The sequence below is a fragment of the Typopeltis vanoorti genome, chromosome 16, assembly GCF_054136105.1.
Source record: "Typopeltis vanoorti isolate ZY-2024b chromosome 16, IOZ_Tvanoo_1.0, whole genome shotgun sequence".
Classification (NCBI taxonomy): Eukaryota; Metazoa; Arthropoda; class Arachnida; order Uropygi; family Thelyphonidae; genus Typopeltis; species Typopeltis vanoorti.
Window position 1 is genome coordinate 49,177,766 of NC_143564.1, and position 22,920 is coordinate 49,200,685.

Here is a 22,920-nt window from a genome sequence, read left to right on the forward strand (position 1 = left end):
GGCTTGCCATAAATACTGTTGCAATTTCTCCACATCCCCATCCTACTCACAGAATTGTGTAAGCCTTGTTCCATTAGTGGTGCTGTGTGCAGGGAACATTTGCATGTTTATCAGTAGAGAGAAAGTTGTCCAACTGTATGGGTTAACATGCAGTGTGGAGATTATGGGAACCATGTAGCTGTAATAGCACTTTACAAGGTTGGAATGCAGACACCTGTTATTTTCAAAATGCTAAAAACGTTCTGGATCAGTGTGATGTTTGTGTTTCAGACTATTAACCATTACAACAATACAGAAGACGTATCTGCTGACAAAGAACAGGTCAACCACACTGCATTAGGATGCAACAGCTTGCAAGGGCTGTGAAAGCATGCCTCCACCATATTCCTGCGAGAATGCAGAAAGCGATGTCACAAGAGGTGAATGGTTAGCTGAGAACAATGTCACTCATACTAACTAACGACCTGGAGTGAGAGCCTATCATTGTTCTAATGGGCACTTCCTAATACCATAACTTATGCAATAGTGGGTGATAAAATCAGAGGCACTTCTCTGGTGATATGAGAGAGGATTCAGAGAGGTCACCTCTCTGCTTCAGTGATGGTTTTATGGGACGGGGGTGATGTATCTAGGAGTATCCAAGTTACCTTTCTCTGAGAAAGGGATCAAAACTGCCGCCAAAGTGTATCAAGACACCGTGCTGGTCCTGTGGTTTGGCTGAACAACACCTTGTTTTGCAGCAGGCAGTGGACCTTCCAACAGGACTCAACCCCTGCACCCAAGGTGAGGATCACACAATAGTGGTTGGAAGTGAATGTGCCCGACCACATATCACCATGTGATTGGCCATCTGGAAATCCTGATCTGAATCCATTGGACTTCAAATTGCAGTGGGGCTTGAGAGAGCGTGTACCCTTCAAGAAACGACACCCTAGCATCGTCAGCCTGAAGGTGTATTTAAAGCTATTAGTGACAGCCTTTCCATTGGATGTTGTGTGCTGCAATCGATATGTGGCCTCACAGACTTTGGACATTGGTGAAGACAAAAGGGGGACATTTTGAGCATTGGGTGCTGCTGAATGCACATTACACATTGTATGTGCTGAAGGCTATAAAGGCTTTTACTGATAGATTAAAGCTTTATTATGAAGTGTTCATGTTGTGACTGTATTTATGGCTAGAATAAGTAGAATCATTAGGCAAGTGTTAGAGTTGAGAAGAAAAAGGAAGAAAGTGCATGGTAAGAAAAAAGAATACATGTGGTGTTTCCATAATCAGCCGAGTACTTAATGAGAGTGTGACAGTATTGTTTTCCTTGTGCCAAAATGAATGATATCACAGAGGCTGTCAGGAAGCAAAAATGTAGAGAAACAAACAATTGATTATTTTGGCAGGCACTGGCAAAATAATCAGAAGTTAGTTGATTGGCAGAAAAGAGGAGAAATGTTTAACATTCTAAAAGGGTTTTATATGATTGATACAGAGGAAATTTTTAAGGACTTATGAAAATTGAGTAAGAATGTTGTTATCAAAGGCCTTAAGACTAAGTTTTTATTTCTTAGAGAGTGATGAATAAGTGGACTGGGTTGCCAGAGTCCATGGTTAGTGCTTTCTCAGTGGATGTATTCAAGGAGACTTATATTGGGAAATTGTATTGATAGACTGGGTATCCAACATTGAGCTTTCAGATTCCTTGGAGATTTGCAAGCAATAGTAATAATAATAATTATAAATAATGCCAAATAAGTTATCTTATAAACATTTTGTACTCATTTTGACATCATCATTAAATTTCTAACAGTGCACCTTGGGCATGGGGATATATAGAATATGTAATAGTATACATTAAAGCTGACATTATTATAAACTTACTTGTAGCAGTTTTCCTTCAGATTAATCTGTCAGGACTCCAATATTGTATTACTTTTGTATTTTGGAACTTCTAACTACATCATTCCACCTATTTTTTGTTGATTCTTCAGTCTTTTTTGTATCCTGGCATAGAATAGCTGTTTTACCAACCTGTTTTTTGTTTAAGGTTGTGCCACCTGAGATTAGCTATGCCTACTCATTCCTGAATGTATTCCAGAAGTCCAGATCCTTCTTAATATTTTCATTTTTAATGTTATTGTAATTATTTTATTATTATAAATATTAACAGTTGAACCGAGACTGGAGAATACAAATATGCTCCAGTCTCGGTTCAACTGTTTTATTTTTAACCCAACTTCCAGATCCATAAGTTAAAACTGGTTTCGACATTCTCTTGTATGTAGATACTTTATTAGTGTTTTAACTAATTCTCTCTTATCCCTTATAAATTTATTCACCCTAATAAATTTATTCAATTTTGCTAATTCTGTTGTCAGTTTCTGTATTTCTGAACTTTACTTAAAAATAGTGCTTAAATATCTGAGTATTTTATTTGTTATGCAAGTTTTTTATTCAGGATGCAGTTGGTGTTTTTATGTTAATACCTATTTTTCCATTTATTGCTGATTTTATATCAAATTTGTTACAACAGTCATTCAACTTAGTTAATGACTTCTACAGACTTATACTGGACCTATTTAAGAGTATAACATGATCTGCATAAAAAAAGATTAGGTGAGCATCTCCCATTTTGATTTCAAGCCTAATGCCAATATCTTTATAATTTGACTAATATAGATGAATAGCAGTGCATCATTTGCTCACACCATCTTCTTCTTGAGTCAAATTATAAAGATTAAATTAAATAAAGACCACATATCTTGATATAACATCCTTTTTATACCATATAATTGTAGCATGTAATATATGTCTTTGATGTTGAAAACTTAAATATAGATGATACTTTTATATTTCAACGATTTTACAAGTGTTTATGTTAAAGTGAAAATTGATGGTGTCCTGTATTGGGACTAAACCCAGCTTGTTTTACTCCAAGTTTTACCACCATAATTTTTCTTAGCCTCTTCTGAAGTATACTTGCATGTATCTTACATGAAACACTCAGCAGGGAACTTCCTTTGTAATTCCCACATTCAGTTTTCTTTTTCATAGCTGGGCACTATATAGCTCTGGCAACTTCATCTAGAATTTAGACTTAAGACCGTGCCTTCTGAATTAAGCAGTACAGCCACTATGAAACTTTTGGATTTCCATACTTGAGCATTTCTGGTTGAATATCATTTACTCTGACTGCTTTTCCTCATTTCAGGTTTTTGGCTTTTTTCTACCCAAATATTGTTTTGTACTACTGATTGCATTCTTTGAATGTTTTCTGCCGCTTCTGTTTCAATTTTTTTGACATACTCTCTCCACACATATCTGGAATATGAGGAAAAGCAGTCAGAGTAAATGATATTTACTCTGACTGCATTTTCTGTCTCCTGATTTCTTTCAGAATATGCTGTCGCCTTCCTGATGTTTATCATCTGTATTCTTGCCAAAGTTACCTCATGACTTTTGTTTAGCTATGTTACTTTGCTTTCTTATATATTTCCTTGTTGATTTTTCTATCCTTGCAGACAGTTTCATATTTTCTTTTTCAGTGTGATATTTTCATCCTGCTCACAACTAAATTGTGATTACTTCCTCTTTCAAATACCCCTGTTGCTCTTGTGTTTCAAAACATAGATATTACAGTCATCATTAACATAGTCAATGAATGTTTTATTTTTATTTTCATTTATTTATTTTTTATTTTGTGTCTTCTCTCGATGTGAATATTTAGATATGTTTTTGATGGAATATGCTTTTAAAAATTATTGTAAATTGAACACGTACGTAATATTATGATTAACTTAACTCTTTTCCAAATTTTCCCCCCAAAATGTCTGCAATTTTCCAAAAACATTTCTGGATATCTGGGATTTATTTCCTGCTGTGCTGTCAGATCTTTAACAAGGACCAATGTTTTCTTTTCTAAGCTTTCTTCACTTCTTCTTTAGTAGAACCTGTTGTGTGACCATATAATTAGAAATAACTCAGTTTTCAGTTCTCCCATTATGATATTCACTTTCACAGGAGTTTACTCGAAATTGCTTGAAGAATCATTAAAGAAGATTATTTTTGTATTTAGTGTATTTATAGTATTCTTGTATTTATATTATCTTGTATTTATTATTTAGAAGAATTGTGTCTGAATTGTGAAATCAGCATCATCAGAAGATGATGCTGATTTCACTTCTTTTCTATTGATACTTCTTCCATTGATTTCTCATATCTCAAAATATTCTGAATTTGAGTTTAAGTTTGTGCCAGTACCTCACTTTTAACTGTTGGACCTGGTTCACTGCCAAACATGGCAGGACTGTGTTTAACCAGGCAATGTTACAATCAGCTTGAAATTCCACCATGTTGTAGACTCATTCTGTTTTGGCATAAGCCAATAAGAGTGCAGCTTGGTTGGCTAAATCACAAATTACTACTCCGTCTCATTTGTTAATATCCAGGTAGATACCTAGTATGAGAAAGTGACTATATATATCAAATGTATTAGGGACATTAGGTCAAATTAGATCCCTATATTTCCTTAAAAGGCAATATGGAAGATTTCTCCCAGTTAATTTAGCTTCGATCATTTTTCTTTCTCTTCAAAATGACAATATAATAATATTATGTTGATTACCTTTCTTGTGTTAGTAACCTAACAGAGTGTAAAGATGTTAAATTTGAATTACAGTTTCCATATCTTCAGATTAACATCCTTCAAAATATAGAGCTTGACATTAAGAGCTAAAACCTTCAATAAGAAGTACATTCATTCTCCCTTTTTTTTTAAAATTTTTAATAATTTTGTTGTAGACAATTAAGATTTTAACAAAGAAAACTGAAAAACGAATTTGTTTCTTTAAATTTGTTTACAAATTTAAATAAGTATAAGTATAAATGATGAGTGTATACTCTCCCATGAATATTGTTTCAAACATTTGATTAATGATTTTAAATTATCTGTCAAAATCAATTGTAAATCTTATTTTTTGTTATAAAGTCAGTCACTTCATACTTCATTTAAGTTTGCTGCTAACATGTTTATAATATCGTTACACGTGTACTCCACTGTTTCTCATCACTTGAAAAATAAGTATATTTTTCAGACTTTGTCAGTAGCAAAATTTAAAATAAATGGAATAAATTTAAACAAGAACTTCACATATAAATGAATTTCTTGAATTACCTTAGCAAAATGTATTCATAGAAAATTGTTGAACATAAAAAGAGCAATTTTTTTAAAAAAAAAAAGTAAGGAAGAATGATTTAAGTTAAACCCATGGAGTATGAGAAAGTGACTATGGTCAGAAATTTTCAGTAGTTTATCAATAGTGGTGTTTCAGTGAAATTCAAATGTATACATTTATGAAACAAGTCATTGATTAATTCTTTACCCAGTTAATATATCTTTATGTATATATATATATATATATATATATATATATATATATATATATATATATATATATAGTGATACTCCGACATGTCACAGTCATCATAAGAATTTCAGTATCAGATGAAAAGCAAAAGTTTGTGCACAGTGTTTATGCATTAAAATCTGGCAATATTGAATGGCTCTCTGTTAGCAATCAAAGGTATTTCACAAACTCCTAATATTCTTCATCTGTTTTCCAGAAAACAGTTGAAGAATATTAGAATAGATTTTGACTGTGTATAGAATAAGGAAATCAGTTTCATCATGAGAAAAAAAAATTATGGTCAATTCTGATTGAATTTGAAGAAGCTATTAAGAAGAATAAGTAAGCTAGGAGTGCATGCACCTACACAAGCTGTGGAAGAAGAAATAAAAGATAAATTCTGAGAATAATTGGAAATAATTCTTGAATAAATTACATGACAGGTTATTATTATTTCATTAGATTTCACTGCAGAAATTGGAAAAGAAGATATATAAAATTATTGGAAACCAAAGCATTCATGAAGAAACAAATATTATTGGACAAAGATTGATTAATTTGGCCAGATATAGAAATTTAATAATAAGCAACACTAGGTTTATGAGGTGGGTGGTTAAGGGTTAAAGTTGTATAACTGAGAGGAGACCTTCACATAACCTTTAAAGGAATGCAGAGAACTGACCAGGGCTTCTGACCTAATGTCCCATCCTCACCTTCTCATTATGAACCCTGTTAGGTATCTACCTGGATACTGAACAAACAAAGATGACAAGTAATTTAGAATTTAATTGACCAAATTGTATTCTTATTGGCTTAAAACAAAATATAAAATGATGGTACAACACGGCAATATCATATCTTGTTTAACCGGGCGGGAATTGCCCAGTTAAACAAGACCCCTGTTGTTTTCGCCAGGAAACCAGGGAAAACAGCAAAAAGTCAGCTACTAGAACAAATCCTAAAACACACCCCATCCCAACATCACCAGAGTTGAAGATCGGTACTATCAACATAAGAAGCCTGAATTGCAAAGAAATGGAGCTAGCTGAGGAATTGGATAAGTACCAGATCGACATAATACGGGTGACTGAAATAAAAAAGACAAAAACTGGTAAGATCTTTCTGAGCAATCAATACAAAATGTTATATTCAGGCAATGTCAATCAAGGAGTATCCATAGTATTCAACATTAAATATCAGACTAATATTCTTGAATGGCAGGCCATAACAAGTAGAGTGATGTAGGCAAATATCAGAATGGGGAACTGGACAATGAGACTTATTTGTGCCTGTGGTCTCACAGAACATTCAAGAGTCTCATAAAATTCCTCCACTTCTACTAAGGTAGAAGTGGAGGAATTTTATGAGGCTTTAGAGAAAGCAATTGACATAATGAAAGAAAAAGTTGGTCCTTGTTGGGGACCTAAATAGCAGAGTAGGAAATGATTGTCAGAAATACAGAAATATTGAGAAAATTTGGACCAAAGAGAAAAGCTAATAATAATGGCAAATACCTGTTGGATTTCTGCTCAGGACGTGGACTGGTTATTACTAACACAATGTTCCAACATAAAAATGTGCACAAATTCACATGGAGAGAAAAGGCAAAGAATAAGAAAAGTCTATGATATTATAACACAGGAAGTTAAAGAGTCATTGAAGGAAAAGAAGAAAGCATATCAAAAGTTCCTGACAAATAAGTCAGCTTGTTCTCTTAGAGATTACAGGGAATGTAAGAAAGCTACACACTGTATAAAACTAGCTAAACAAAAGTCATGAGAAGATTTTGGTGAGAACATTAAATATCAAGAAGTTGACAAGATATTCTGGAGGTTGTTAAAGAACTCAGAAATGGAGGAAAGAGTGCTATAAAAGGAATTAGAGATGATAAAGGTGAAATGGAAACAGGAGAAAAAGATATACTTGAAGTATGGAGTAATGACTTTGAAAAATTGCTAAATGAAACAAGCATCACAGTCGTCAAAAAAACACCGAACAGGCATTCAGTCAGGAATACATTTCCATACTTGAAGTAGAAAAATCCATCAAAGGCCTGAAATGTGGTCAGGCAGCAGGAGTAGATGATATTTGACCAGAAATGCCTCCAGAAGTATTTAGGTATAAAATTCTTACAGTGGCTGCACTGCATAGTTCAGAAGGACTGGACAGAGGGATGAATTCCGTATGATTGGAGCAGAGCTCTGATAGTACTCATATGTAAAAAGGGAAATAAAACAATGTGAGAATTACAGAGGTATTTCTCTACTGAGTGTTCCTGGTAAGATTTAAACAGTTGAGAAGGATTGTGGAAGAAAAGCTTGGTGAAGAACAAGCTGAATTCAGGCCAGATAGAGGCTGTCTGGATCAAATTTTCACTTTACGACAAATCGTTGAGAAATCATGAGAATATAACAAAGATCTGTATTTAAGTTTTGTAGATCTGGAAAAGGGATATGACAAGGTGCCAAGAGAGAAGCTATTCAAAAGGCTACAGTTATATGGTGTCAATGGGGCATTATATCAAGCAATACTTAGTCTTTATTTGAGTTGTAAGTCAGCAGTTAGAATTGAAGGAAGTACAGAAAGATGGTTTAATGTTAAATCTGGTGTGAGACAAGAATGTACATTATACCCTATTTATTCATTATCTATATGGATCACATTGTGAAGGAAAGTGGTATTAAGCCTGATATGAAAATTGGGGATGTTAATATTATTGCAGATGATGTGATACTTATAAATAAATATGCTACAAGTACAAGATTCCCACACTAAATTGACTAACTGTTGTAATAGATGTGGTATGAAGGTCAGCAAGTATTCAACATTAAATATGAGACTAATATTCTTGAATGGCAGGCCATAACAAGTAGAGTGATGTGGGCAAATATCAGAATAGGGAACTGGACAATGAGACTTATTTGTGCCTATGGTGTCACAGAACATTAATAAGTCTCATAAAATTTCTCCACTTCTACTAAGGTAGAAGTGGAGGAATTTTGAGGCTTTAGAGAAAGCAATTGACATAATGAAAAAGGAAAAGTTGGTCCTTGTTTAGGACCTAAATAACAGAGTAGGAAATGATTGTCAGACAAGCATTGAAAATATCAACTGCATTGTGAATAGAGCATCTATAGAACAGGTAAAACATTTCAACTACTTTGGCACGAATTTTAGTGACGATGGTAAATTAAATGTGGAAATAGACAACAGATTCAACAAAGCTGGTATGGTAGGAAGTCAAGTGAATAAATTTATATGGAATAAGAGAGAAATAAGGCAATTTTAACTTATGGATCTGAGAGCTGGGTCAGAAGTAAAACACTTGACCAAAGACTGGAGACTGCGGATATGAGTGTCCTGAGAAAGATTAGGGGTATGAACAGATGGCATCAACGGCAATATCATATTAAAAACGAGGATATTAGGAAAGAACTTGACATTGTTGGCATCCCGGGAATGTGTTAGCAGAGTTAATCTCAGGTGGTATGGTTACTTAAACAGAATGGGAGAGGAAAGATTAGCAAAACAATTCTTCTCTTCCAATTTGGCAAGAAAAAGATCCAGAGGAAGACCAAGATATAGGTGGATTGGTAAAGTAAAAAAGTGCCTTAGAAGACAGAAATATAAGATCTGATAATGTTGAAGTCTTAACAGGTAACAGATTGATTTGGAGGAAAACCCTCAGATAAACTGTGGAGAAAAACCCTGCTGTCCATGCAGAGGACTGGCTAACTTGGCTATGTCTGAGAAAGATCCTTAAGCTCCTTACGTCGGTGATGGGAATCATACCTAGGTCACTCCTTTCCCACGCATATGGTTGCAAACCCCATAGCCACTAGGCTTACCGTGTGGATGATAGGAAGTTAGTAATGACATAAATTTTTCATGTAGTTCTATCATATCCTGTCCCTTGAGGGTACATGTCGGGAATTTGATTGTGATGTCTATGAGGATGGATAAATGGAAAATGGAAATTTCTTAATGTATATACATTAATCAAATTGACCATATCATAATAAGTAAAAGACATAAGAATTCCAGCCATCCAGAGATTCATAAGAGCTGAGCACAATAATGATAATTTTCTAATTGGTACTGTTCTTAAGGTTAAAATAAACAGTAAATAGTTTTTGGCATATGCGAATCATCTGTGATACAATATAAACTAACTAGATAAAACAGAAAAGAGAAGAAAATACTAGTTTGAATTAAAACAAAAGCTGAAAAACAGCTGTAAGCGAATGAAAAATTGAAAATATCTGGAATTCTATCAATGATAGGAGCAGAAAACTCAATTGGAATTCATTGTAAAATACAGTGTTAAAAAAAAATGGTTTGCAGAATGTGAAATGGTAATAAAGAAAAAAAAAGATAGCTGTAATTGGCATAATAATCCATCTGATACTCATGCTGCTCAGAAGATACAAAGAGAGCAGCAAGTAAGCCAATAAAGTAATCAGGCAGCAGGAAAGAAAATTTTACATGAAAAGATTGATGAAATCCAGAAATACTTTTATGTTAAATAACCATATAAAAATATCCTGTGAAATTAGAAACCAAAAAACAGGTCCACATTTGAAAAGAACAATAGTCATCAATAGTAATGTATAAACCTAGCCATTTATAGAGATGAAATAGCAAATAGGTGAAGAGAGTACTTTAACCATCTTCTAAACTGTGATGAACCTGCTGAGATTTTTGAACAGAATACTTGTCATACCTGCCACCCAGAAATATTTAAACCTTCACTAGCTGAAGTAGATAAAAGTATAACGCCTAAAATCAGAGCTTAAAAAAAAAATGTACCAATGGACAAGTAGGCAAACTTATATCAAATGTAGTGGAGGTGAATTAACTACACATATACATAAACTGATAAATTTAATTTTGCAAAATAAAGATATCCTCAAAATGGAAAGAATCACTCCAATATGTAAAAAGGAAACAAAAGTGAATATTACAGAGGGATATCACTTATGTCAGCAGGCCACAATATTTTATTTCATATTATACTAAAAAGAATCTTAGTATATGCAGAAGAAAATATAGGCAAATATCAATCAGGATTCCAAAAAAATAGGTCTACAGTTGACCATATTTTTATGCTAAGGCATACCAGAAAAAAAGAGGGGGAGGTAGAATATGATCAGAAGATCCTTACTTTATTTGATTTTAGAAAAACATTTGTGTGAACACACACACACACACATATATAAATTTTTAATTAGAAGAAAGCAAATGATGTATACTCTGATTTTGATATGTTTTCTATTAGTTTCTCTTAAGATCAAATGATAATATTTTCTTTTCCATTTGTACTTATCATGCTTATGTGTTATTAATTTCCAGTAAATGTACAACCAAATATGTGGATAAAGCTTTTGGCCAGACTTCATCAGGATCCAGTTACATTCCTGTCTACAGCATCCTCAAAAATTAGTAACCTCATTTTTGATCCTCTGGAATTTTTTCCTGTGAGTACTTGACTTACCATTTTGACTTTGTGTAATTTTTTGTGCTGTCATCATCAAATTCTTGCCATGTACCCTCAAGGGGTGTACAGGATATGATACTACTACATGAAAAAAATTACATCATTACTAACTTCCTATCTAAATTTTCCTCCAAATCAGTCTGTTACTTGTCAAAACTCCAACATTATCAGATCTTACATTTCTATCGTCTAAGGCACTTTGTACCTTATCAATCCACCTATATCTTGGTTTTCCTCTGGGTCATTTTCCTGCCAACCTGACAGAGAACACTTGTATTGCTAACCTTTCCTCGCCCATTCTGTTTAAGTGACCATACCATCTGAGATTAGCTCTGCTAACGCATTCCTGGACGCTGACAATGTCAAGTCCTTTCCTAATATCCTCGTTTTTAATATGATATTGCCATTGATGCCATCTGTTCATGCCTCTAATCTTTCTCAGGGCTCTCATATCTGCAGTCTCTAGTCTTTGGTCAACTGCTGTTGTGTTGTTGTTTTTTGTGCTGTTGTTACTGTTTTTCTTGGTTCATAATGGAATTTTTAAAACCATGAAAGTATTATAGGTAAGACTTTTTTTTTTTTTTTTATTATAAAACTTACTGGGACTGACTTGTTTGTGATAATTTCTACCCCTTGCAATAGTTAAAATGAACAAAAAAAAACTAGACAGACTGTGGGATAATGTAGATCTTTACTCTGCAATTTGGCTTAAAAAGTAAAGCAATATATGGACTGTAATCTTTATGCTGAGTCTGGTATCATATAAAAATGAATGGCACTGTTAGCTGTTATGCAAATAAGCCATGGCATAAAAGCAGGCATTTTGGAGTAGTTTTTCCATTTTGTGATAGCAAACTACTTGGATGTGACTTTAAGTCATTTAGTCAATGAATTCAGGTGATGAGCCATCGTAAGACTAGAGATTGGTCAAAGGTAAGGCAGAGGTAGCCAGATAGTTGCACAAGTCATTCCATGATTCAGACTGTGGAACCAATTTAAACAGTAATTGGTTCAGAAGATATCATTATTGAAGTGACTATAGTAGTACATTCAGAAATACTACTGAATGCAGCATCTATTGAGGGAATAATTACAGTTACCACCCAGAAAACCTTAAGCTTTTCTAGAGGAATAATATCAGAGTAGGACCTCCTTGATGTCTCTGATGAAGAGGTATGCTGAACTCTAGCACAAAGGAGTGACAGTGATAAGAAGAATCCTGATACGTAGGGATGCGCATCTGCTTCCACCAGAAACATCATCCTTATCTTCAGCATGCCAAAATCAACCAACATCACTGATAGCAGGATATCTCCCCTGTCCAGTAGGGCTCTGTATCCAAAATCCTGTAGAGTGATTTAAATATCAGAAAAATGGTCATTCTCAAACTGCCTGTCATGGCTGTGCCATCTCTGCCCGATGTGGCAGTAAAGAACACGAGAATAGTAAGTGAAAACACCAAAAAAATTAGGTGGTAGATAAATTTCATTGCCCTGCTTATTTAGAGGCCTGAAGTGGCTTCTTAAAAATTCCATGTTTGGTCTCTAGAGCATGGTTTCCGGACTGTGTAAAATTAATATAAAATTGATAAAAATAGAAAAGGGGGCGGGGAAATCCATAGCTTGCCCACAGTACAAACTGTGCTGTACGTTTGTAAGTACTGTATGCCCACAGATTTGACACTTCTGTGCTTGTCAGAAGAAGGAGAATCCATTCCGATAATAGGATAATTAATCTGTCTTGTGGGAAGAGTTGTTTATTATTACAAATTGGAAAATTAACTCTTCTTTATGAACATTGCAGTTTTTAAAGTGATAACTATTTTGCTTGTATAACAGTTGAAAAGTTTTACGTATAAAGCACTTGATTTCGCATGTTGGTGACCAATTCATACATCCTTTATTTCTTTCTTCCCTTCAACATGAATTGACTATTCTTGGCGATTTGCGAGACCTGGTTCTATGAACTGTGAGCATACAAGAATTTTATATAGGTGGGAACAACAAAACTCAGAGTGACTACCTAGATTACTCCCGAGTATGTGAAAGGTGGAAGGAAGAAAGGAGATACAAAAGTTGAAAACAAAGCAGTGTATCAGAAAATGAAGAGGCAGTATGCAGCAGCATTTGCTAAACACTCTTATACTGAGAGATTGTTCCTGAAGGATATGACTTCCTCGCTGTCTCCTTTGAGTGAATGAAAGAAAGCAGTCATTATGGACTCGCATCTGGCGACTGCCAAAAATGTTCTCATTGCATGAAAATCCTCATGAAAAATAATAGGACAGGAGATTAAAGACATGGCTCCAAATTCTTTATTAGGTGGTCCATCAACAGATAGCATGGATACCTCCACTTTTCCTTATGAAGAAAAAACAATTAATATACCCAGTGTCCTGGAGAGAGGGGAATTTGACAACGTCTTGTTTATTTTCTAGAAGAAGAAGAAGAAACGATGGATCCACAATTCTCAGAAAAGAGTCTAAGACTAATGAAAGCAAAATTTCTTAACACAAGAAACTAGGTGATACCACCAAAAGAAATGATGGCAAAAATAATCCTACAGTGGAATTGTGGATTCTGACAACATCAGAGCTCTCTTGCAGAAGTATAAACTAATCTGCTTCTGTCTACAGGAGACGTACCAGAAGCTGAGTGATGATCCAGCTATCTGTGATGCTATCATCATAAGGACAGGATGGGTTGGATCTACCTATGGAGGAGTTGCCCTCCTTTTGAGTTACCATAACTACTTCTAACCAATTCAAATTAATGCTAATGTAGAAGCAGTTGCTATTCAAGTCAGTTGGAAATAGAATAACAGCATGCTGCATCTATCTTCTTCTTGTTGGAGATAATTTTCCATATGACCTTAATGATCTCATATTACAGTTACCATCCCTTTTACTTTTAATGGAGGATTTAAACAGACACATTAGTCTGTGGGGCAGTGCCCAAACAAACATCAGAGGAAGAGGTATTGAGCCTGTACTCGACAACAATAATCTGTCCCTCTTAAACACATTCTTTCATGTGTATTCCCAAACATTCATTATGTAGGAACTGACAATGTATTTGGGAGCAATCACTTTCCCATGACATACTTTTCTGCATGGGCTTCCACATACCATATCATGCATATCACAATGGAAAATTAAGCAGGCTGGCTGGTCTACCTTTTCCACATTAACTGAATTCAGTTCTGTGGTAGTCAGTTCATCCTCTATCAATGATGCATGTAATGGAGTGTATTATAGGAGCAGCCAGAACACAGTTTCTAAAACATATAGTTGGTTCCCACATTTTTCTAAACCTTGATGGAATGACAATTGCATAGCAGCCAAAGTGATCCGGATGAAAGCTTGGAATATTTTCCACTATCCACAAGAAAAAACCTGATTACTTTCAAACGTGCTCAAACCCAAGCAAGATACATCCATAATCAGAGCCAGAAAGAATCCTTGATCCAATATACTTCTTCTATGTCAAGATCCACCAACAACAACAAAGAAGTATGAGAAAGAAAAACAGAAAATGAAAGACAGATATACCACCAATAGCTCTCCATCCGAGAACATAATGGTTGCACAGTTGCTGAGTAACCCAGTTGAGTTGCTGAGAGTAATGCTGAGTGGATTTCTGCTTTGAAAAAAAGCAGAAATCCACTTTTTTTCAAACAGCACCGAAGAATACAACAGACTGTTTATTAAAGAACTGAAAGCTGCTTTGCGTAATTGCTATACAACTGCTGATATATCAGCAGATTCTTCCAGATGATGGAAGTGTGTTTAGTGTTGTGGCCATGATGTCCACTGCTATTTCTAGAGCTTGAAGAGAGCTATTACTCACAAACCAAAGTTTCATGATAGCCTGTGGGATGTTATACAAACTCCCATCATGGATGAAGAATAGTTGGCCACATGGTCTGGAAGGGATTTTATTTCATTGCGCATAACAGAGACAGCTGTTATGTGCAAGGAGATGGATTGATAGTGAACAGGAGTTAGCCATTACAGTGTACTCTCCCAGGCAGAAGTATATACTTCGGACCCACAATCAAGTTGTTTTGACTTGTCAATGCCCTGTACAAATGAAGCAAAGAATATAAGTCAGCACCCCAAACATTAGAAGATAAAGCACTTAGTATGTTCATTGCTTTGCAGCACTTGTCTCATAACTGACGTATGCGAGGGAGCAAACTTGCCCCCTTCAAAGCTTCCTATGAAATATTCTACACCAAATGCCTGGTGCTCCCAAATATTTGGCTTCTGGTGCAGCTGGAATTAATGTTTGTCCTAGTCAGAGTTATAGGTCAGGATGAAGACCACATCTGTGGCTGGCAAAAGTGAAAACAAACTGTCTTCTGCTTTGAAAACCAGAATCAACTTTGAGAGATGGTCGATGGCTTGCTGCAGCTGCTTTACTATTACCCTCATATTACGGAAATGGCAGATGGTGAAGTCGTCTACATAGAGGGCATAACTTACTGTTTGAGGAAGATGTTCTGTTATTGAGTTGGGTGAATAAAACTACCTTTACCACTTCAACATGAATAGCTGTCTGTTGTTATATGCAATGAAAATAAAATCCCTTCCAGACCACTCCACATGGCCAACTATTTTTCGTTCATGATGGAAGAGATTGTATAACATCCCACAGGCTGTCATGGAACCTGTTGGTTTGTGAGTAAAAGCTCTCCTTAAGCTCTAGAAATAGCAGTGGACATCATCGCTAACAATGCCACTAAACACACTTCCACCATGGCAGTCATACATACATACTAACATGTAGCATTTCTTTCAACAGGCTACCAAAATTTTCCATTATTCCTCTTTGTTGCCTATCAGCAGTGCTTTTAAACTTATAGAAAATTGATTACTGATTTTGCACCTGTCTACATGGACAGCTCAGGGGACTTAATGGGATATTCTGCCATCTTTCTGGACATCATTATATCTGCAAAAGTATCGCTACCAGAGGTGCATAATATATTCAGACTCACAAAGTTCTCTTCAGGTAATAAAATGCCTAGTGCTACCAAAACATCCGATGCTCTTTAATCCAATACTTCCTTCTTCAGTTATGGAAATTACATAGACGAATGCTTTTGTTGGATTCCAAGCCATGTATGGTATCAAAGAAAACGAGGCCGCAAATATTGCAGCAAGGCCAGCTGGCCTATAATTTGCTACTTCTGTCTTGAGCCTCCTTTATGTAATGGTACTATTTTGCTCTCTTTCCATTCCATTGGCAACTTCCAGTAGTGAGGCTTCTTCAATCATAAAAGAGGACCTTATCTCCTGTGCAGAAAAAGCAGTTGATTGCACAAGGTTCTGGAGGAACATCTGACCATATTTATTGTATATAATTTATGTTTAGTTTCTTTTCCCTTCATATTTTACTTATTATTCCCTGTACAATTTACCTGCTAAATTTAAACTATTTTCATTGTAATGTATCTTAATTTGTTGTAAATAATGACTGTACCACTTGTTTGGATACAAAATAAATAATAGTGAGGCTTATATTGAAAGCTTAGTGAGAGGACCTGATAATTTGCTTTCACATTCTCGTAATATATATCAGTCTTCTAACTCCATGGCTGTGTTTGTATTTAGACTCTGTAATATTTTAAACACCTCCATTTTTCAGCCTCCATTCTGCTATTAGTCACTGTCACATCTGACATTTTGACATCACCACCTAGATGGTACACCTCCGTAAAATACTCAGTAATTCAACTATTTGGTTTGTTTCTGTTACCTCAACACCATCATTACTTTTCAGTCATTCTTCAATAGTCATTACCTCTTTTACTTTTTATTTATTCGTATGAGGTTACCCCTTTCCTCGATCAGTCCCTTAGGACTGGTTGAGCCCTCCTAGTGAAGGATTATATGTATTTTATGACTGTAGATCTGCATGTGTTCACAGGCTGGTTTGCCTGTTCTGAGAGAGAAAAAAAACCTGAGTTTCCGAGTGAAAAAAATCCTCTACCTCGTATGAGACCGGCTAACCCACCTTTAGTCAAAAGAGACCATGGATGGGAATCGAACCCAGATCTTTCTGACCAGTGGGCTTTGCCTATACCGACTGAGCTAAAGGGGCTCACTCTTTTTACTTGCCACATAGTGAAAAAACTTTTGAGGATTTCTTTTGGCCTTATCAGCTAGCTTTCTCAGAGGAGAATAGCTTTGGTCTTCCTTACCAGACAGGTCATCATTCTTGTCTCTGCCTTATACTGGTCATGGATATGACGATCATCATCAAATTCCTGGCATGTATTATCCTCAAGGGATGTACAGGATATTATAATAGTGCTATATGAAAAACTTACATCATTACGAACTTTCTATCAACAATTTTCCTCCAAATCAATCTGTTTATCTGTCAAGACTCGAACATGATCAGATCTTATATTTCTGTCTTTTAGGCACTTTTTACTGTATTAATCCACGTATATCTTGGTCTTTCTCTGAGTCTTTTTCCTGCTAATCTGGCAGAGAACACTTGTTTTATAAATCTTTCCGATCCCATTCTGTTTAAGTGATCATATCACCTGAGATTAACTCTGCTTAACACCTTCCTGGATGCTAACAATGTCCAGTTTTTTTCTTAATATCCTTGTTTTTAACATGTTATTCCCATTGATGCCAATATTTAATTTATCATCTTCACTAAATAATGTGCCTAAATAGCTGAAATCTTTTACTTGTTCTATAGGTTCTCCATTCACCATGCAGTTGTTATTTCCAAGGTTTCTACCTATTTTCATCGTCTTTGTCTTGCTATTGCTGATTTTGATATCAAATTTATTACAACAGTTATTCAGTTTGGTCAGAGAATCCTGAGACTTGTTTATTCTGGAGTTATTTAAAAGTACATCATCTGCATAAAGTAAAGAGCTTAGATCAACATCTCCAATTTTGATATCAGGTTCAATGCCACTTCATAATGTGATCCATATAGATAATGAATAACAGAGGGGATAATGTATATCATTGTCAGACACCAGATTTAACATAAAACCATTTTCCAGTATTTCCTTTAATTCTAACTGCTGACTTTCAACTCAAATAAAGACTAAGTATTGCTTGATATATTTCCCCATTGACACGATATAACTGTACTATTTTGAATATCTTTTCACTTAAGTTTTGTAGACCTTATTCAGATCTACAAAACTTAAATGCAGATCTTTGTTATATTCCTACGATTTCTCAACTATTTTTTGTAAAGTGAAAATCTGATCTTGACAGTCTCTGTGTTTGGCCTGAAACCAGCTTGTTCTTAACAAGTCTTCCCTTCTACAATTCTTCTCAATTGTTATTTTGAAAGTTTATCAATTGTTTCTCAAGTATGCTTGCATAAATCTTACCAGGAACACTCAGTAGGGAAATACCTCAGTAATTTTAACATTCAGTTTTATTTCCATTTTTATGTATGGGTACTATGAGAGCTCTACTCCAATCACCTGGAATTCGTCCATCTGTCCATGCCTTTTGAACTATGCAGTGCAGCCACTGTAAGACTTTTACACCCTCTATACTTGAGCATTTCTGATCAAATATCATCTACTCCTGTTGCCTTTCCTCATTTCAAGCTTTTTCTACTTTAAGTATTATTATTATATTTTGGGCAATTCCAAGGAGTTGACAGACTCATCAAGAGAGGCCCTAACATCATGTCAAAAACAACTATTCGACATTCACACAGTATCTATCATACCTCGCCTTGAACGCATTGACGGTCATAACACCTACAACAGAGTCTGGCTGCTTATTCCACTCATTCACCACTCTCCAAGTAAAAAACCTAGCTCTAACATCCCTGTTAACCACATTTTTGCCCAGCTTCCATGTATGGCCCCTAGTCCTCCCACCACCAAAATATCTTCTGGATTAATCCTATAGAAACCCTTCAGTAATTTGAATGTCTCAATCATATCACCCTTTTCCGCTATCAACCAATTTTTGCAACCCACAAATCTTCAACCTGTTCTCATACGGTTCATTCCACAGACCTGCTATCATCTTGGTCACTCGTCTCTGGATCCTCTCCACCTGCTCTGCATCAAGAAGAAACCCTGGCACCCATATCTGGGCACAGTAGTCTAGATGGGGTCTTATCAAGGCTCAATATAGTGGAACAATAACTTGTTTGTCTCTGCTTGTTAAAGTATTTTTCAGCAACCAAGTGACAATTCCCTATCCACCAACACTCCCAAATCCCTGGCCTCATCAATCTCCTGGAGTACGGTTCCACCAATGTGATATACTGCTGCTAATCTTTTCACTCCAAAATGCATAACCTTACACTTTGCCACGTTAAATTGACATCCATTTTCCCTAGCCCAGTCCTCCAAACTATCCAAATCATCCTGCAAAATTTTGACATCCTGTGCACTCACTATTGCTCTACCCAACTTTGCATCATCAGCAAACAAGTGAATACATCCTCTCAGATCCTTTCCTATATCGTTAATGAACAAATTGAAAAGTAGTGGTCCAAGAACAGAACCCTGTGGCACACAAGCCGTCTTTTGGACTCAACTCCTGAATAAACCACTCTCTGGTATTTCTCCATCAACCACCCTCCTGTCCATCTCACGAACCCTATATCGATCACCATCTGCTCCAGTTTACTGATTGGAGTTACATGTGGTATCCTGTCAAAGGCCTTGGCAAGGTCCAGTAGAATCACTAAATCACTGTAAACCCATTACCCTTATCCAGTTCAGCCGTCACTGTGTTATAAATCGTGAGCAAGTTACTAAGGCATGATCCACCCTTCACAAAACCATGTTGTTCCCATAGAGTATCCCATTTTCATCTGTCCAATCCTGTATTCTTCTCTTGACTAATTTCTCCAAGACCTTGACAGTGATTCCTGATATGCTAATCGGTTGGTAATTTGCAACAGCAGTCTCGGAACCTCCTTTATGCAGTGGAACTATTTTCCCCCTCTTTCTACCCCCTCAAGACTAACCCAGATTCAAGACTCAAATTAAACAAAATGGTCAAGGGTACTGACAATTCTTTAGCTGCTTTACATACGACATGAGCTGGTATACCATCCAATCCCACAGATGTATTGACATTGAGGTTTTGCTATAGACTACTCACCTCCACTTCATTTACCACAATTCCTGTATAATCTATTGGTTCATTCATTTCTGCAATGTCACCACCTGGAAGATATATTCATTCAAAGTGCTCGCTCAGTAATTCAACTATAGTAACTGATTTGGTTACCTCCCTACCATTGGCATTCTTTAAAATCATTGTGCCATATACATTTTTTCGTTTACTTGCAACATATCGAAAAAACGGTTTAGGATTCTCTTTAGCCTGTATGGCCAATGTTCTTTCGTAATCCTTTTTTGCTTTTCTTACCACACTCGTTACCCTTCTGGCCTGCGCTTTATGCCGTTCATGTGCCTGTCAGTCACCTTTCTCCTTAAATTCCCTCCATAGTTGTTTCTTTTTTTGCATCTCAAGCTTAATGGTGTTATTCATCCATTTAACCCCTACTTGATTTATTATTCGGACTCTAGGTATACAGTCAGCCATTGCTTCATGCAAACACTTCTTAACTGCCTGTACAACTGTGGCATGTACAACTGCCACGGCACTGAACCAATCAATCTCCTAAGCTTGTCATACTTACTAGCCCGATAATTCCACATGTACCCTGTCTTAATTGTAAATTCCACACCTTTAGCCACCTCTGAAGTCAAGACCCTATGATCACTCTCACCAATTGGTGGCGTGGTCATATTCGTTACAGCCAAATTCTGATGCAATTACCAGCTCTAGCACTCTCTGACCCCTATTATTTTCCATTACATGCTATCGCAGATAGTTATCCTTAATAACCGCATAAAATCCAATTCCTTCCTCCCACGTGTCCTCTCCTCCTTCCAATCAATGTTACCATAGTTGAAATCTCCTATAATAATTGCCCTCCTTCCACTCATTTCTTCTATTTGCTTATGCATACTGTCACCTCACCACCATCTATTCCATCACCTGGTCTATAGCAGCACCCAACTGTATATTTTGTTCTGCTAGTTTCAATCTCACACCAAATGTGCCTCAAATGTGCTCTTTTCTCTATCCTGCAGTTCCACTTCTATACTCCTTGGCTGAAGCTCATCAGCTATCATCAATAACACTCCTCCCCCCTTTTTATTCACCTTGTCTCTCCTGAACACGCTATACCCGTCGCATTCAATCCCACTAACTTTATCATCTTCTGTCAGCCATGTTTCACTAATACTGACAACCTGTGGCCTGGAAGTGCCAACCATGGCCAAAGACTCTTCCTTCTTGTTCCTAATACTCCTGGCATTAGTGTACATGAATTGCAGAAGCCGATTTGTCCCATCCCTATTTTGATGCCTTATACTAACTATCCCATTCTGATTCGTGGTGTTTCCTACTCACTTATGCATATTACACACATTCACATACTGAACTGTCTCCCTAAAATCTGCATATTTACCCCACCCCACCCCTTAATAACTCTGGTTTCCCTGATTCTGCACATTCACTTCCACTACATTCGACAACACCTTTTCAAGTCTCCATACACCAAATCCATTCAAATGTAAACCATCCATTTTATATAAATCCTTTCGCCCATCAAACTCATTCCACACATCCACAAATTCCACACCACTCATCAAACATAATTCATGCATAAAGTCATTAGCAATTATGGCCCTCCTATACTCTTCACTGTCATACCACGGCAACAGACTCACCAACCTAACTCTCTCACTCTTCTCTTTTGCTACCTCAAGCAATTCCATCACATCCTCACTCCTAGCCTTTTTTGTTTCCTTTCAAATCATTCGTACGTGCCACCACTATCAATTCTTTCACCTGCTGCTTTTGCATTCTAATTGACTCGCTTACAATCTTAACGTTTGCACTAGTTTGGTACAATTTTGTTAAACTATAAAAATTTCCTCTAGTCGGAGACTAGATTTGAACCACCAAATCCTTTCTTCTTGCAGTCAAGTGCCATAGAGTGCAAACGCCACTTCTACTGAGATACACAGGCTACTTGGATATATATTCCTGTATGTATGGATATATATATTCTTGATTGCATGCCTGTTGAGTGTTTTTTACCACTGTGCTGTCACTGCTTGTTTAATTTAGCAATTTTCCAAAGTAATTATTCCATACATCAAGAATATCTTTTCCTCTAGTTCATGTCATCTTTATCATCTCTAATTCTGTTTGCATTGCTCTTTCCACCATTTCTGAGCTTTTTTTCAGAAATGTTTCCAGAATTGTTTGCCACTTTCCTGATATTTATTTTCTGTGTTCTTACCAAAGTTTCCTATGGCTTTTGTTTAGCCAGTTTTGCACAGTGTTTAGCTTTTTAAAATTTGTCTCTGAGCACAAGCGGACTTATTTGCCAGGAACTTTCAATATGCTTTTCTTTCACTGCATCTTTATCTTCCTATGTCCACCATGAAGTACAGATTTTTCTTGCAGACAACATCACCACATGCCTCTCTTGCTGAATCAATGTTTTCTTCAGGGCACGTTTTTCTTTGTAATCCCCTCCACAACCTTTTCTTTGTGTGCAACTTCTGCTTAATGAAGCCAGTTATCCTTCTCTAACGCCTACCTGATTTATCCTTCTGTCTCTCGGTATACATTCTGATACTGGTTTCTTCAAACATCCTTGACCATCTCCCATACACCATTAATCTCCCCCCCCCCCCCCCATCTCCCTTCCTTCATCCCTCCAAATTCTTATACCACGGCACTGCTGAAAGTTGACTTCTCAGCTTGTCATAATCACTTGCTTTGTAATTGCACACGTATATCCCTTCTGAACAAAAAGTTCTGTATGTCTGGCAGTCTCCCAGATCACGAATGCATAGTCACTTTCTCCAAGTGGAGGCAGTGTAGCTGGATTGGTTAGTGTTAAGTTCTCTGATACTGTGATCAGATGTAGCATTCTCGTACTTCATTTAATTATGTTTCTGTAGCTATTTAAATTC

At 36.2% G+C, this 22,920-nt stretch overlaps 1 protein-coding gene across 1 annotated transcript in view; it reads left to right on the plus strand.

Annotated features, from left to right (window-relative positions):
• Positions 1 to 22,920, plus strand: part of l(3)80Fj (lethal (3) 80Fj) — a 770,029-nt gene that overhangs the window by 236,059 nt on the left and 511,050 nt on the right. Inside the window, exon 19 of the mRNA XM_090405954.1 lies at positions 10,749 to 10,873. Coding sequence (XP_090262080.1) covers positions 10,749 to 10,873 — 125 coding nt within the window. The remainder of the gene's footprint in view (positions 1 to 10,748; positions 10,874 to 22,920) is intronic.